Source organism: Varroa jacobsoni, unplaced genomic scaffold (assembly GCF_002532875.2).
Source record: "Varroa jacobsoni isolate VJ856 unplaced genomic scaffold, vjacob_1.0 scaffold_1444, whole genome shotgun sequence".
NCBI lineage: Eukaryota > Metazoa > Arthropoda > Arachnida > Mesostigmata > Varroidae > Varroa > Varroa jacobsoni.
In genome coordinates, this window is record NW_019214346.1 from 25,255 (window position 1) to 41,221 (window position 15,967).

The 15,967-nt window shown below is 37.6% G+C and overlaps 1 protein-coding gene across 1 annotated transcript; it reads right to left on the reverse strand.

The window, feature by feature from the left end:
• Positions 1-1,434: 1,434 nt before the first annotated feature.
• On the reverse strand, positions 1,435-5,563 carry Ddx56 (putative ATP-dependent RNA helicase DDX56). The gene is made up of 5 exons (XM_022850103.2): positions 5,422-5,563; positions 4,955-5,148; positions 3,227-4,434; positions 2,033-2,197; positions 1,435-1,641 (listed from the first exon to the last, which is right to left on the reverse strand). Exons 2-5 carry the CDS (start codon positions 5,085-5,087, stop codon positions 1,474-1,476), a joined length of 1,674 nt encoding a protein of 557 aa, XP_022705838.1. The 5' UTR covers positions 5,088-5,148; positions 5,422-5,563; the 3' UTR covers positions 1,435-1,473.
• Positions 5,564-15,967: the final 10,404 nt, after the last annotated feature.

The window sequence follows — 15,967 nt, forward strand, 5'->3', positions numbered from 1 at the left end:
TATATGAGTAGTTCAATGGCGACTACCAAGTACTTCATAGGAAAATTCAGTGCCAGAGTGATACCATTTACTTCATTTTAGTGGTATATTCGTAGCGTTTCATAACGATGCATACGCATAATACATACTAACCAGAAAGTGTACAACCAGAATTGTAGACGCATCGACAAAGGAAATGCAACGAGACATGTAACGTATTTTCATGTCAATATGTAACGCCCATCGAAATAAACTGCTTTCTGTAAGCACCGTGAAATGATTGAAGGAGATAGAACGCCGTTAATTTGTGCATAAGACATATAGCATACATCTTTAAGGTGAACTGCAGAAGCAATACTGCTCATCATTTCGCATTCCTTGTTATTCGCAGGTTTAACCGAAAATAGTGTTTCTATATAAAACGCTTGGCTCGAATGTCTAGATTTCTGCATGTACGCATAATGTGTACGGTGAAAAAGCACTGAGAAAACTCACTACTAGTTTGACGTGCCTAACCCACATTTTTCTGCATACTTTGTACCTACACATCTATTCACTGGAGCTATTTGCACAAAATCGAACTTTAATTTCACTGTAGAAGCATGAGTTAAAGAAAAAGGAGATGCTTGGCATGCTAGAGGACGTATGCCTGCACGACTGTCCTATTGTCTATATATATGGTCAGGTTTAAGTGTCGTATGCTTACTGTACTTTCTCACAGATGAGCAGTTATACTGAACGTAATGAATGGATCGCGTAGCTATAAGCTTATATGTACTGCACAATATTGTCGCACTAAAGAAGGTGCTTACTATAACTCACTTATATTTTCCACCACTAGCCTGGAAATTGCCGAAATGAAATATTCTTTTTGCAAAGGATTGATTATGCTTAAGTAATTTTATTGGTTATCTTTAGCAACTTGTTAATTGTTTCTAGTACGAATGCGGTAGCTACTTGCTATACCAACATCATTGATAATGTATGTCCTGAATTACAAATAGTGGTCTAAAATTCTTATGGAACACTTCAGCTTTATTACTAAATTATTTTATTTCTCGTATTTTCACGCTAGATCGGTTTATCGTTAAACTGTAAGTCTACGATGCCTTGAATTGCAGAAAATTTGATTTCCTCAAATTTTCGAAGGTTTACGTTTGATAAACCATTATACAGTACGTCATTATAAAACCTACTAAGCTCTTAAATTAAGATTCCACGTATTTAGTTTTGTTTTATGATAATTATTGTTGTTGTTCTCATTTTAAGCACACAAGGAAGATAACACAAGGACTTGTATTGAATCTAACGGGATTACTCTAGTACAAGCCTTTGCAGTTTTTGGCATTATACCTGTTAATTTACTCAATATCGATCTTTTTGACTAAGGTTTTGGTAAGGATTAATGTTTACACTTATAGCTAGCCTCACTACAAACCAATGAAAATATCGACGTTTACATTCAAACATATCTGCATAAAACTAGATCATTTATTAAGGTTTAAACGAAAAACTTTTTAAAGGATCCTTATTCTGTTTATTGTTATTTTGAGGGAACGCTTTCCCTCGTTTTGAAGCTCTCTTACATACAGGTTCCCAAGCGCTTGATCTGACAGCACTGCCTTCTTCAGTTGTTATTCGAGGCCTTTTTCGATTGGACATCTGAAATATCCGCGAAACACTCATTAAATACCCAGTTCACAGATATTCTGCTTATGGAAACGTTATCTGGGTGTCAGATTAACATCTAAAGCAAAACGGAAAATTTTAACCGATTGTACCCAAAAATCCTCCAGATGACAAAAATTGCATTGAAGTGTTATCAATCTGCGATATTGTACAGCTAAAGTAAAAAGTTAATTAGAAATTGACACGTGAATTGTTGCAGTTGCTGTTTTACATCTTATATTTGGGAATGTATTTACCTTAAATAAATAGAGTACTAACAAAAAGAAATTCAGCGATTTCAGTATCAGTATACCTGAAGAGCGGTGATTTTGGGTCACTTTAATCTTCCTGTCTAATTCGTTCGTGCACAAAATCATCAACATACCTGCATAATACGTTGTAATGTTGGGGGGATGATATAGTCTGGAACGTGTTTGAGTCCGTGATACTTTACTGTTGTTGCCCGAGCAGCTTTATCATGTCGAAGAAGCGAATGTTCTCGGGGATTCTCCTCAAAGAACGTCTTTAGCTTGGCGCTTTTCAACATTTCCTGTGGATATAAAAAATAATTATGTGGGCAAAACTTTCGTTATTCCAATTTCTACTTTTGGATAGTCGGAAGTATAACACATAAGGTTTTTACTAAGAAGAGAAACACAGCCATCTTTTCCTTTTTTTCATTTTGATTCACTTTACCAGGTAGACCGTTGATCACCTACCTAGATTAGATAAGGACACCCTATACCTTTTAAGAAACCTTCCGCTCATATTTTCGCCTTTTGTTTTGGTTTGGTAAAGATCCATTCAGTTTGGTGGGCAATTTATTGCGATGATATGCTTCAACACAACAACATAAGCTAAGCTGTTTCGGTTTAACGATGATTTCTAACTCATATATATATATATATATATATATATAGCGAGCGCCTCTGAGTAAAAATCATTTGATTCGTCACGTAAATGTGGGTTGTTCGAAAAAAGGGCACCGCAACAAGCTTCTGTAAAATGGGTACAAAAAGACTCGTACTTCAAACGTCTCATGAAGCAAGGGTATTTCCTTTAGAAGAACCCCATCGGTTTTTAAAGTTAGGATAAGTGAACTATTGATTAAGACCTAGAAAAGCATTCCTGTTCGTATGCCAGTACCTCAACAAAAAAAGGTTTCCTGGCGATTCCAATCAGAGCATTTCTAATTCCAAGGTGGCAACAAAAAAGCTTGCATGTACCATAAATAAAACACAGAAATTGGTATTAAATAGTCAGCAACTCCAAACTATAATTTTGAAACTGCGTGCAGGTTGCTAACAAACATCCCTAAACAAATCGGCTGTTTTTTCTACTTAATTTATATTCAAGCACAACTGAACACAGTGTTTATAATGGGTTGTATTGCACCTGAAATTACTAAGTTGCGCAAAACTGTATATATATATACAAAACTATATACGTTGGACTTCAATAGTGTGCCTACTTGAAGCAGAAATTTCATTCGTGAAGAAGTATGAGTTGTTAGACTAACTACCAGTTATTACATTTTTAATGTTCTACCGATTGTGACTCAAATAAGCTTTTTTTTTACCTCCTTGATATCCTTGATTCGCGCTTCTTTTATGACTCTTTTCTGTAACTGGTTAAGTGCCGTCTGAGCGCGATAACGAAATCCTTCAATTTCATCAATCTTGAACCGGTACGCCTGAAACATGTTCCGTTTCTCTTCTACCATCTTAGCTTCAACAGCCTCGTACAAGGGCATTTCGCGCATAGAGACAAAATTGAGGGCTGTTCCCTTCTGATTAGCACGAGCTGTACGGCCGACGCGATGAATATACGCTTGGATACTCATAGGAAATTCCAAGTTGATAACGTTAGATACGAATTGAAAGTCGAGACCACGACTTGCAGCAAATTCTCGATCTATACCTGATCTTCTTTTATTTCCATCTTTTTTGCTTGAAGCTTTCCTCGCATCCAATGATTTGTCATCAGATGCCACAATAATCTCATAACGACCTTCGTTGAATCGATCGATGACCACTTGTCTCGACGTAAGTGGCAATTCACTATTGAGCACACAACTCCGAACACCGAACTGATCGAGGAATAGCTTCGTTCGGTAACCTCTATCTACCGAGTTAACAAAAATCAGCGTTTTTCCCTTGATTAGATTGAGCTTGAATAAAGCTGCAAGAATCGCATACTTGTCCAGTTCCTCGCACTTCACTACATACTGCGTAAGGCCAGGATTGTCGGTAAGGGAGCTTTCTTCTACCCGTAGTGTAACCGGGTTATGTAATACGAGCCGCTTAAGCGCTAGCACATCTTCGCTTAACGTAGCTGATGATACAATAGCTTGGAATATAGTTGGTAGGTTTGTGAGCAACTGTTCGGTATCCTTTTCGTGGCCAAAAGCAAACACAAGGTCAGCTTCGTCGATCAGCAGCATCTCAACCGAGTCTAATATAAGGTTTTCGGCTTTCGAGTGGGCAAGAACTTTTGCTGGCGTGCCTATAACCACATCTGGCCGTTCGATTAGCTGCGGTCGCAAAACTGATAATTGTGAAAACTCAGACACGTCCACAACTCGTACCTGTCCTGTACAGTACCGTGTCAGGGCTACAAAGTGCCTGTAGATTTGCTTACATAGCTCCTTACTTGGAGCTAACACCAATACTGTCGTCTCCTGATCGCAACCCTTCAACCGACGTTCAAGTATCTTCTGGATAGCAGGAATGGCAAAACCAGCAGTTTTGCCCGAACCCGTTCTTGCTCTTGCAAGGATATCTTTACCTAGAAAAATAATGAGATTATCGTTAACAATGTAAATGCTAAAAGTCGGATTTGAATCTCGGTACCTTAGTCTTTGAGATAGGCTTCTCTCTAATAAAAACGTAAAATTAGGGATCATCTAAAATAATTTTTATTGCTAGTATTGCCGGCACAAATACTAGTCAATATTTAGATTTTATAACACATCCTGAAACAACAGTCGTTCAAGTGCTGGGATTAAAACGCATGTATTTCCATTAAACTTAAACTTTATTGACGTTATTACAGCTATTAATATTATTATATAAGATGCTTCTACTGCTGCCTCAGTTTATTCAGAGGCCATCGCCGAAATCTTTATGGATATAGCCTTCAATATTTGTATACTGCATTGTAAGAACATTGTACAACGGCATACTATGTAGTGAAAAGGTAGCTAACACAAGGGCTAAGTTGACCGTACGTAAATTCTCATACACATATGAAATAAAAATAAAAAACTATCCTCATGAGAACCATTAGCCCAGCTGAGTTAAGGTACCTTTAAGTGCAAGCGGTATTGCATGTTCCTGAACAGCAGTTGGCTGCCTCCAGCCAAGTGCGGCAATTGCTTTAACGATGCGCTCGTCAAGTCCCATCTCGTGGAATTCGAGTGTGCGGACGTCACCAGCCATATCCAGGTATAATATATGTTTAAGTCCTTTTCACACCTCCCGCTCAAACTTAGGATAAACTCTAAAATAATAAAACACAAGGCCAGTAGTCCAAGTTTACAGGTCAATCACGTTCAGCTTATTTCAATTTTTTTTCCGTAAAGGGATAAACATATTTTGCATAATGAAAAGCACCAAAGACAGATTTTGAAATATAGGTTTATTGCGTAATATGAACACAAAAACATCAATAGAGTTAACTAGTAAATCAAAAATATATCAGTGCTTATAAATGTACGCTTATTTTTAAAAAAGGAAAAAAACTTTAACAGACATTGGTTATATCTGGAATTACCTGTGAAACCCCTTGTCCACGCTTCTGAATTCACGTTTTCAATCATGCAACTAAATGTTTCGTTTATCACATGCTCAAAAATCCAACACTTATCCACTCCATGAGTTTTGTTATTCGTTCATAACGCACAGTCAGTGATAACAACAACACGTGTCGGCAGTCAATGAACCCAAACATACGTCCCATCGGCTGGTCGCTGCGAGCGAGAAACACGATGTGGTAACGCCCTCTCCTGGACGCGGTCTATTTGAATATACACCGCGGCTTTTTGAGTATTATTGAGCCTGTTGCACATTATAAGCGTGCCTTTGGTATTATTTTAAGTTTTGGCCGATTTTGGTTGTGACGACGACTACAAAAACGTCAGTAGTTAAGAGCTAGCTTGAAGAAAGATTTATTTCATCTTTGAAGAAAGAATTGACGCTGAGATATTTCATGTAGAATTCCATGCCTTATTTTTCCACATATTACAGAGACAGCGGGTCGATCTCAATACTATCTCTGTGTATTTTCACAAGCCAGATTTGGATCGCTTCCGTTACTGTCTTATCTACTTACCATACACACTTGTGACTGGGCGTGACAAGTTTTCTAGTATTTCTGTACTTATCCTGCAAGTGTTTAATCGGTTAAATAAAGTATCGTTCTTGGTGTTTAGCTCACCAATAAAAATGTTTAATAAGAATTATAAAACCGCGTATATATGGATCATCATATTCTTCCGCAAGTTGCGCGAATCTCTGCCCCTGCTACCTTAGCCCACTAGGTAAGGACGAAATGATTGACGTTCGAACAACCCTGAAATAAACAGAGATCAAATTTTCGCTTCATCGTACATTATTTATTAGTTTCCTTTAATTGTTATCATTTCCATCTTATCATCAATTGTCATCGTCCCTTTTGCTTACACCCTTTCTCTCTCGCTCTCGCTTGCGTTACCTGTTGCACAGTCATCTCAGTCAGTCTCTACAATTCGCACGCGTTCCTTTTTTCTTTCCCGCCCGGCTTGCTTTCGCGTCTCCTCCATTAATAATAATTATTTCAATAATCGTCATTCTTATTAGTTATCTTGATATCTCCAGCAGCTTGTCTACCAGAACTCCAACGCACCTAATAGGAATTGTTGAAGCGTTCATTGTTCGCCACCACCGGGTGTTCTGTCATTTTAAAGCGTAGTCTATTATCCTCTGCTTTCTTTATGTTTCTGCTACAGTTTCCCTTCGTGATGTTTATTTTTATAATCGCGTATCGTTCTTGCATTTTCCCCTTTTTTGAACGCTCTCTCTTACCGTATGTCTGTTAGTCCAGAGTAGCATTTATATCGTATTTACTATTATACTTATTATTATTATTATTATTGTTGTATGTATTATTAGGTGTTCCACTCTAAACATTCTATCAACTCTCTCTTATTCATTATTGTTTGTATTAACTATCGTATTTTATATTTTCTACTCTTTCTTTAAACTTTTTACGTAGTGGTTTTTCTTTAATTACGCGAAAACGCATTTCTTTCTTTATGTTATATTATTACTGTTATATAATTGTAATTAGTAAGATTAATTATTATAATACTATTTGATTATTATAGTGTATCGTGCCTTTTTTAGTGGTAGCTGTAGCTCTCCAACATTTTTTCGTTGATTTCAGATATCGATTGTTAGGTGGTGTCTTGAAGACACAGAATTTTTTGCTTTTATTATGCATGTAGCGGCAAGCATAATTTTGGATTTCGTCTCATTCCCATAATGTTGTATTTTGTTATGTTCGGCACTTTTACGTTTACTTTCGGTCTCTTTTTTCATGGTCTCCTTGTATCTGCCCTCGGCCATTTTGCGAACGTAGCGGCCCTCCCCAATTATTATTGCTCAGCCGTGTCTACAGCTTGTGTTCGTAGTATCGTTTTATTATTGTTTCCTATATATATATGAAACTATTATAAGAGATATACATCTCTTATAGTAGTTTCATTGGTTTTATTCTTTCTCTCGTCTTCTTTCATTGGTATCGTTAATGGTTGTGTGCCATTCACTCGATTGTTTATCATCAGCTCTCCGGATTACCTTCGTGTCATAATAAAAACAGTGGTCGGTCTCGAATAGAATTTTCTCCGAGATGATAATAACCGTGCTTGTTAAACCGCCTTTAAAACAATATCTTTCATCGATGTAATCGAAACGCATCGAAGGATGGGAGTATGTGTTACATACTATGTTGTATCGTCATTTCTTTTATTCCTGTGAATTTATTTAATGATTGGTCTATATTTTAGTAGAAGTCAATGTTTGATTTTTAGTTGGTGAGCTCATTAGATAGGCATTATAATACGTGATACGGTTATTCGAAAAAATCTTCGTTCTGTCAGTGACGTGTCCCACAACCTCCTGGCGATTGTGGGTTCGGACTCCTTAGCCAAGCAGTTTTCAGCGACAATCGTAATTCACCACGAGTCCTTGGGTCAAAACGTATAGTTCTAAAGCCCCTAATTTGAATCCCGTCAGACTTCACATTTTGAAAATTTCCAACGAACCGAGTCTGTATCTACATATATTAGCCTGTATCTAGATAATATACCTAGTCAAGCACACCGTCCACAGGTTCACCGTATGTAGATGGGCACATACAATAGCAGCAGTTGTCGTCTTTCGGATTATGGGGAAGGAAAACCACACAAAAGTTGATCATTATGTCGACCAGAATACAGTTGTAGCTTGATTAAATAATGACCACTATATATAGTCTTATTAGAGATGATAAAAATACGTAATCATGAGAATGTCAACATGACACTAATAAAGATATAGAGATATTTGCTGTCTATTTAATAAATGTACTTACATATTATGCGTATGATAACCTTTTACTATTTAACCCTATGTAATAGCAACAACAACAACAATAACAGGGGGTGCATAAATAGTCTTAATCGAGTTTAGTAGTTGATTATTCTTATAACCATCCGCGTTCATCAAATTATTTATGTATTGACTGATTCGTTCTCGCTCTCATATCCAGCGGGGCTGGATTCGAAATAATGGAAAGAGATAAAACTACAGGGGCGCCATCTAAGTGAATCTAGCGAATAAATAAACAACAAAGACATGACAAATGGACGCTGTAATCAAAGGATATTAGCGTGTGGCGCTCATTCGCCAATACGCTCTTATGACTTCGCAGTGCATCCATTGTTTTGTCTACGTCTAGCAAATTTCTAATGGTTGTTCGACTTGATCTTATCGTACCGACAACTAAACGACAAGCAAGCAGTTGATACTTGCACAATGATATCAGTCACTGTAACGAAGCTTTATATCCAATGATTGTTAAGTACAAGAATTTGACTGATGTTACATTATGGAGTCTGAAATTGTTCGCAACATAGACTTCACTGATTAGCAATAAGTTAAGACACAATAATGTTTGTAGAATCCAGAGTAAACTCTCTCTCTCCCTCTCTCTCTCTCTTTCTCTCCTCCCCCTCCTCTCTCTCTCCCTCTCTAAACACTACTTTTATTTAACCAGTTTTCAAACAATGGCACGCAAACTCAATTGTCACATACGGGGACTAGCAGCTGTAGACGTGAACAATGAGCGCTGACGCACGCTTAGCAATAAATGAGTATTAAAACATGCCAAGCTTAGTATGGACTTCAAGGCGATGATGACGGCGCACGGAAACATCCATTCACGTTAGAAACAACTGTTTTTCAAAGACTTGTAAAAAGAATAATGTGAATTTTATGGTTCGTGTATCTCTAACAACCTTGTTTCTACCACAAACAATAAAAGCTAACGTCATCACGAGCATCACCGATTATTAAGACTATTATCAGGCACGTGGCTATGGCGGATATATTGAATTTTCAACCATTGATTTTAAGCTAAAACGTAAACGTATAGAAATAGACGAATTACATGTCATACATGAAAATAAAGTGATTGACTATTGCATTCTAGTTCCTGTTGCTTATTTTCTTGTTACAAAAGCAAAGCTTACCGATGTGTCGAAAAAGCAGCAGCAGCAGCAGCAACAACTCATATAGTTATAACTTGTCTTTTGGGCTATTTAACTAAGTGTCGAAACTTTACTTACCTAACCATATGGGTGGATCTGTGTGTTTATGTATACATGCTACTTAGTCTTTGCCCGATAGCAGATCACAGTGTTATCCAAAGGTCGTTGTACCCGTCAGATAAAGTCAGGCAGTGGCTTATGACTGAATGGTTTAGTTTTTGAACTTACGTCATCAGCCCTGTAGGCTCTCATTATGATTTTTATCTAGTTAATTTGGTTAACACGACTACCGAGAGTCACCAGCGTTTAGGGCTTCAATGAATCACTGAGTTTCAAATAAACACGAATAAGATTGATTCAGTCTTTTATCGTTGTTGCCTAAGGGAAAAACAATTGTTGGATTTAACGGGTTAAAAGATTTAACTGACACTCCAGCGCTGTCCTGCAATGCATCGAAAAGCTAACCCATTCTGTGTGTCCGTCTAAAGATGCTGTTGAGCAGTTCATGGGTGGGACTCGAACTAGGTTGACATTCATACTTGTTTTTACTACTACTATGTACATGTTACATGTTTTCATCCTGTTGTCCAGCCAATAAGGTAAGTGAACGAAAATCCTACATGGCAATGGAATGTTTGAAAAGCACTATAACGAAAAGCGTCAGCTACTAGTATAACTATAACTATAAATGTTATTTTGATCATTATTAGGATATTAGGGGTAGAGATATAAACCTCATGTGTGTGACGAATATACTCATGTGCATTGTTATACACATGTGTATATTATATATCCATTATTAAGTATTATTTAGTATGTGATAGGAACATTTGTGGGTAATGTGTCTGTGCTAGGTTATTTGATTGACTATGACTAAACGGAATTGAAAGAAACAATTATGGATTACGTTCTAGTCGGAATGGTCATGGATAAATTGATACGTCGTTGGGAGTTGCCAAGTGGTTCTGGTGACTTCGTCGGTTGTTAAGGTGTTTCTATAATTTTTTTTTTAGTTCACTTTTATTGTTATTTATATTTAAGGTTGTTCCTGTGGCGAATAGTAAGAGCGCTTGTGAGTTTCGTAATCTTTGTTGTTGCCTTAATAAAATTGTCTTTTTTTATTGGTTTTACTGGAAATTAAATTATTTTATTATTAGTTATTGATTGTTCGCTTGCAATTGTTATCTGTAGATGATTGTTTACACAATTCTTGTGGACCATCGAGGAGGTGCGCACGGCTGGCGTCCCTCAAGGTCGCAGTCTGTATTTATTTCATCATTATTACTTTAATATCTGTTAATTAATAGTAGTAATAGTATCATTGGCGACAGAGATTATCAATATAATTAGTAGCGGTTATATTTGATTAGTAACAATATTTAGGTATGATGATTGTTGCCTTTGAATGTTTCTCTCTTTTCAACTTTTTAAGCTGCTTGTTATCAAGCACTTACACCACCGTCCATCCTCATGCTCGGTACTTATATCTCTTTATTTTATATAGTGATTATTATTTTGAGGCTATTTTTTTAGCTTTTCCAAGTGGGATTTTGCGCACATATTGACAGTGTCAGTTAGGATAGACAGGAATTATACATTATTGGTTTATTACTACTGGTACGGGCGTTCAATTAGCTGAAGACGCCATGATAGCTGAGAAGCACTTCGAGACGGCAGCTCAGTTTCGGCGGCCTCGGCCTATCATGATATTATTATCATCATCGTCAATACTTAAATTACGAGTATGAGTTCCAATAGTAGGTAGAAATAGTGCTTGTCGTAGTCATTCTAGTAGCGTGGACGATTGTCTGTTGGGGGATCTACGCGACCCAAAAAATCAAAGGAATGAACGGCCGCGCCTGCCGGACACAGTTTCGACGTTGGATCGAGAATGTGGGATACTCTAGGTTATGTCGTGCTCAAGTAAAACACAGAATCCGTCACATAGAAATGGCACGGGTCATCACGAGTAGAGCCTGTCTAATTATTTCTACTAGACATAGTTTTTACTCGAACTGTTCATTTACTCTGGACGTAGCCATCTAGACCTGCAACAGAAGAGCGATTCCTGTCAATAAGCGGAGCAAGTTTGCCGCTTGCGAGATTACCACTAGTTAAATTTGATCGGTCAGCTTACTCTACCCAAGAAGAGGCTATTGGCATGCTTATATGTAGAAACAGTAAAATTAACAAAAATGCGGATATGCCCGTGTCCGGCAATGTTAACCGCATCCGCTTGCCTATCTGTATGCCCTGAACGAGAAACTCATTCATATGTCTCCGAAATGGATCAGAACACTGAAAGAACGCTCTCTGTGTTTCATGTACGGACTTCTGCAGCCGTACCCAACATCTGCCGTAACATGTTCATAATAGAAATTCTACTTTCTGATGTTACCTGCGTTAATGCTATCAATGACTATCGATTAATTGATTTATTAGACCGTTGACTTAATATACTTATCTCTGGGAAAAAATCTTTGCTCTTTTCCTGCACTCTTTTGATGTTTCGATCAATCGAATATCCCATACACTCCTGTTTGTAGAGCATGCGATTTTTAGTATAGAGTAGTTTATAAATGTAGATATGGTTATTTTAGTTAGTCGTTCTTATTTTTATTGATAGCATACCTAACTACATCTATCACTGTGTACCACCTCAGCCAATCTATGTACAGTTTGTACACACACATACTTTTATGGGCGTAGCCGATAGTAACTACAAATGCGTATTCAAATTTGGTGCGTAGTGATGACCAGGGAGCTACTGGACAATTCGTTGATAGCCGTCGCCTAAATTTGCTGCTTTAATGTCATACTTTTCGTCCGTGTAAACAATGGCTGACGATTCAACAACTTTCCAATCTGCTCTCATTTTAATAGCACGTCTTCAAATGCGACCATGTCCATAGATAGAACGTTAACTACGTCCGAAGCCAATAAAAATACGAACCGAGTATCAAAAAAATGTCTTGATTTTTCGTAAAGATTTTTTTAAATGAGTCACTAATTATGTAAAAATACCATTCTACTGCTTTCTCGGGTCAACGATCTAGAGGGTGAAAACATTTTGGGTAAACGTTGAACACGTCGTTAGTATAATAACCGGGCTTCATAAAAGAAAGGGAAGAAGTCCAGGATACGTACTTATATATCCATATGTTACGCACGGAGCAGACATTTAACAACTAACTTACGAACCGTGAGAAAGAATTGCTTAAAGTATATCGTGAAGTGGTCTCTAGCAACGAGACCAATCGGACGTCATTGACTAAACGTGGTTGTGCTAACCCGATGTATTTTGGGCTTACTATTTTCAAGCTCCATAATAGACCTGCGTGTAGACGTGTCGGTTCGAGAAGGGGTGCCAGATAGCGTTATGGCTGTCTAGTCCCTTGTCGTCTTGCCGCATAGCTTGTTTATATATTCAGTCAGCTAGGCGTTGCACAGCATGCATAAGTGAAGTCGCATCGCGCGGCTGTGAGGAATGGCCACGTGGTGGCGAAAAGCAGACCTCACTGTGACGAGAAATCAACCTGGCTTTTCGACTGGCCTCACTAGTATTCTCACTATTTAAATATTACTTCATGAAGTATGCTTGGTGCCGATTGAAAGTACCTCATTTCATTGAAAATGGATCCACAAATATCAGAAACACCCTAATGGACACATTGATCCCAGCATTTTGGTGTGGCTTGTGTTATTTTTAACCCACTGTAGACCGACGTGAAGTCTGTGTTTTGAGGTAGAGGATTGCTTAACGCCATACGTAGTGTCACTGCCGTAGATCGACTATTGAAAGACTTAGCGGGCATGACTGCATGTAAGAAACGTTTCTCGGTACCATTTCTTCTATGTTCATCTCCTATTCTTCTATATGCATGTGTATCATAAACGTGTTTCGAGACGAATCCTGTCCCTCGTACAATCACATCATAATTCCTACCTGTAGCTAGAGTAATACGTAGACACATCCAGTCGCCGGCATCGACGGCTCGGAGTAATACCATTATTAGTGCTATGTGGGATAAAGTATAGTATTATAAAATTCAGATTATAGATAATAAAATTATAAGCTTTTACCACTTCGGATACCTTATGGCTCTGAGGGGCAGTACCTATGCACTCTATCTATCTACACGCTAATTGTAAATCTGCACACTATGAAAATGTATGTTTGAAATTTACCTTTCGGTCAAAACAAATGTAAATGCATTCAAGTAGATATTCAGAAGGATATTACGGTGCACTGGATGGATAAATAAACAATAATAGTAATGAGGAAGCTGGAAAAAAGACGTAAAACATCTGTTGCTTGGAGAACGGACAGCTACGATCATCCATGGCATCGTAAAGTCATTAAAAACTGCTCGTGAGAGACACGAAAAACAACAAAAAAGTTGAAGATTTTTTCAAATTAAAATAATTACACATACATACATTCATTCACACAAAATCCCTCTATTACGTCCGCTTCTATAGAATAGAATCGACAGAGCTATATTAACCTATGCTATATCGCCATATGGATAGTTCCGTATGGACATATAGGGGCGAAATGAACAAGTGTAGAGTTCGGGGAATTATGGAAAAAAGACCAATTACGGTTATGAGTGTCTTCTGCTTTTTGCTTATGTTGCCCCGTAATTAATGAGCATGGACGTGAAGAATCGTCAATCATGTTCTAACGATTTCTTGCTTCCGCGAACGATCGGCTTTAGGACGGATTATCTGTCGAACCAAAAATTATCGGTCCATTACAAGTCTAAATGATTTGACAGTGTTACCTAGTTGATTGCCTATAAGACAATATGCAGACACATTTGGGTTATATGGTTCTATGTCGAGTATCTATGTACATGTAAGTAGAGGTAACCGAAATCGTGCAGAGTACACAGTCCATATACACGCATATATAATTGTATACATAGGATTGTTATCTTTTTCAGTATTGTTATCGTTGCTGTCGTCGTTACCGTGACAAGTATTGTGAAAAGAGTGAAAGCCCTTTGGGTTTGAGAGAGAGAGAGAGGGGGGAAAGTGGGGAGAGGGAGAGAGCGAGCGAGAGGGAGAGAGGGAGATGGAGGGCGAGAGGGAGAGAGATTGCTCGCTTTCACGTGCGGTAAACAACGCCACGATGAGGTGTGTCACCTGCTTGTGTCACCGCTCATTCATCGCCACCTGTGTCCATCTTTCTTCCTTTTACCATATGTCTAAGTGGCTCTGGAATTGTTATCATGCGGCAAATATTTTGGTCTGACTTCCGGATCTTGCAGTAATGACTCAAATAAAATTTCGGAGGAAATAAGGAAAATCACCCTTCTAATTACATGCCAGTCTTGCTAGGGTCCAAGCAATTTAAAATTAGAGAAAGCTTTGAGCAAGCTTTAACAGAAAATAAACAAACACATTTTAAAAAAAAGAGTAGGTTTGCTTAATTAATTTTCCTTTAAGCCACGATCAAACATACTTAGGATAAGCTAAAGAGCCTTTTTTACTTCTACTACTGTTTTGTTTCGAAATAATTCTCCCGGACGGTGAACACCGAAAAGAAGGGTTATCACATATTATTCATTGTTCCATCTATATAGTTCGAGTAACAGCTATATTTCTAGAGCCTCTATGTACAGGTGTTGTACGAATCAATATCTTCGTGAACTTCAACTCATATCGTTAGTATGTTTCTGTTATTTACAGTGTATGTAAAGTAGTATAAGCAAATTCTGTGCGGTCCTTGTGATACACGAAGGCTCTCTCGAGAAAATAGCATTTTATTATTATTTTAAATATTAGTCTATAATTCTTAATAAGAAAAATCGATTTTCCTAATGAATGAAAATAAGACAATAAAATATTAAGCAACAAATGTATAAGCAGAGTTTTCTTAACTTCCAACCACGTTAACCTTTCAGATTTGGTCAATCAACAAATGTAACTAATTGCGTAAGCTTTTGATGTCGATTACAGATTAGTAATTCAATGAATTGCAGAATAATACACTGTAAATATCTAATTCTTAATTAATTTAATTAATCTATGGATTCGTATTAGTGAGCATATCGTTTTACGTATAGTGTGTAGATAATTTATCTAAATAATTTCGCATCGTCTTTATTTCAAGGGCCGCATCTGGTGAATTTCTCTCATTGCATTTGCTAGTATCAATCGTGCGGCAAGATTTCGCTTTAACAATTTACCCTCTAGGGAATTGAAGGACAATCGCAAACATCTGATTAACACAGCTGGAGTATAAAAGGCACGAAAGATGGGGATTTTCTGAGGCTCGTAATTCTACGTAGTAACCGACCAGACAACATGCCCGTTTCACTGAAAGCGTTCTGCTTTTCTTTTGATGAATGAAAATCAAATGAAAGCTTTATCCTGTTGGTAGGGGGCTGGTTCAATAAAGGCATTCCCAAAAGGCGAAAAAGCAAAACTGATTTTTCCTTTTTTTTAGAGGAACTAGGTGCTGCTTCTAGCTAGAGAGAGTGTAGGTTCGAGTAGATAAAAAGGACTGGCACTAGACAAGGC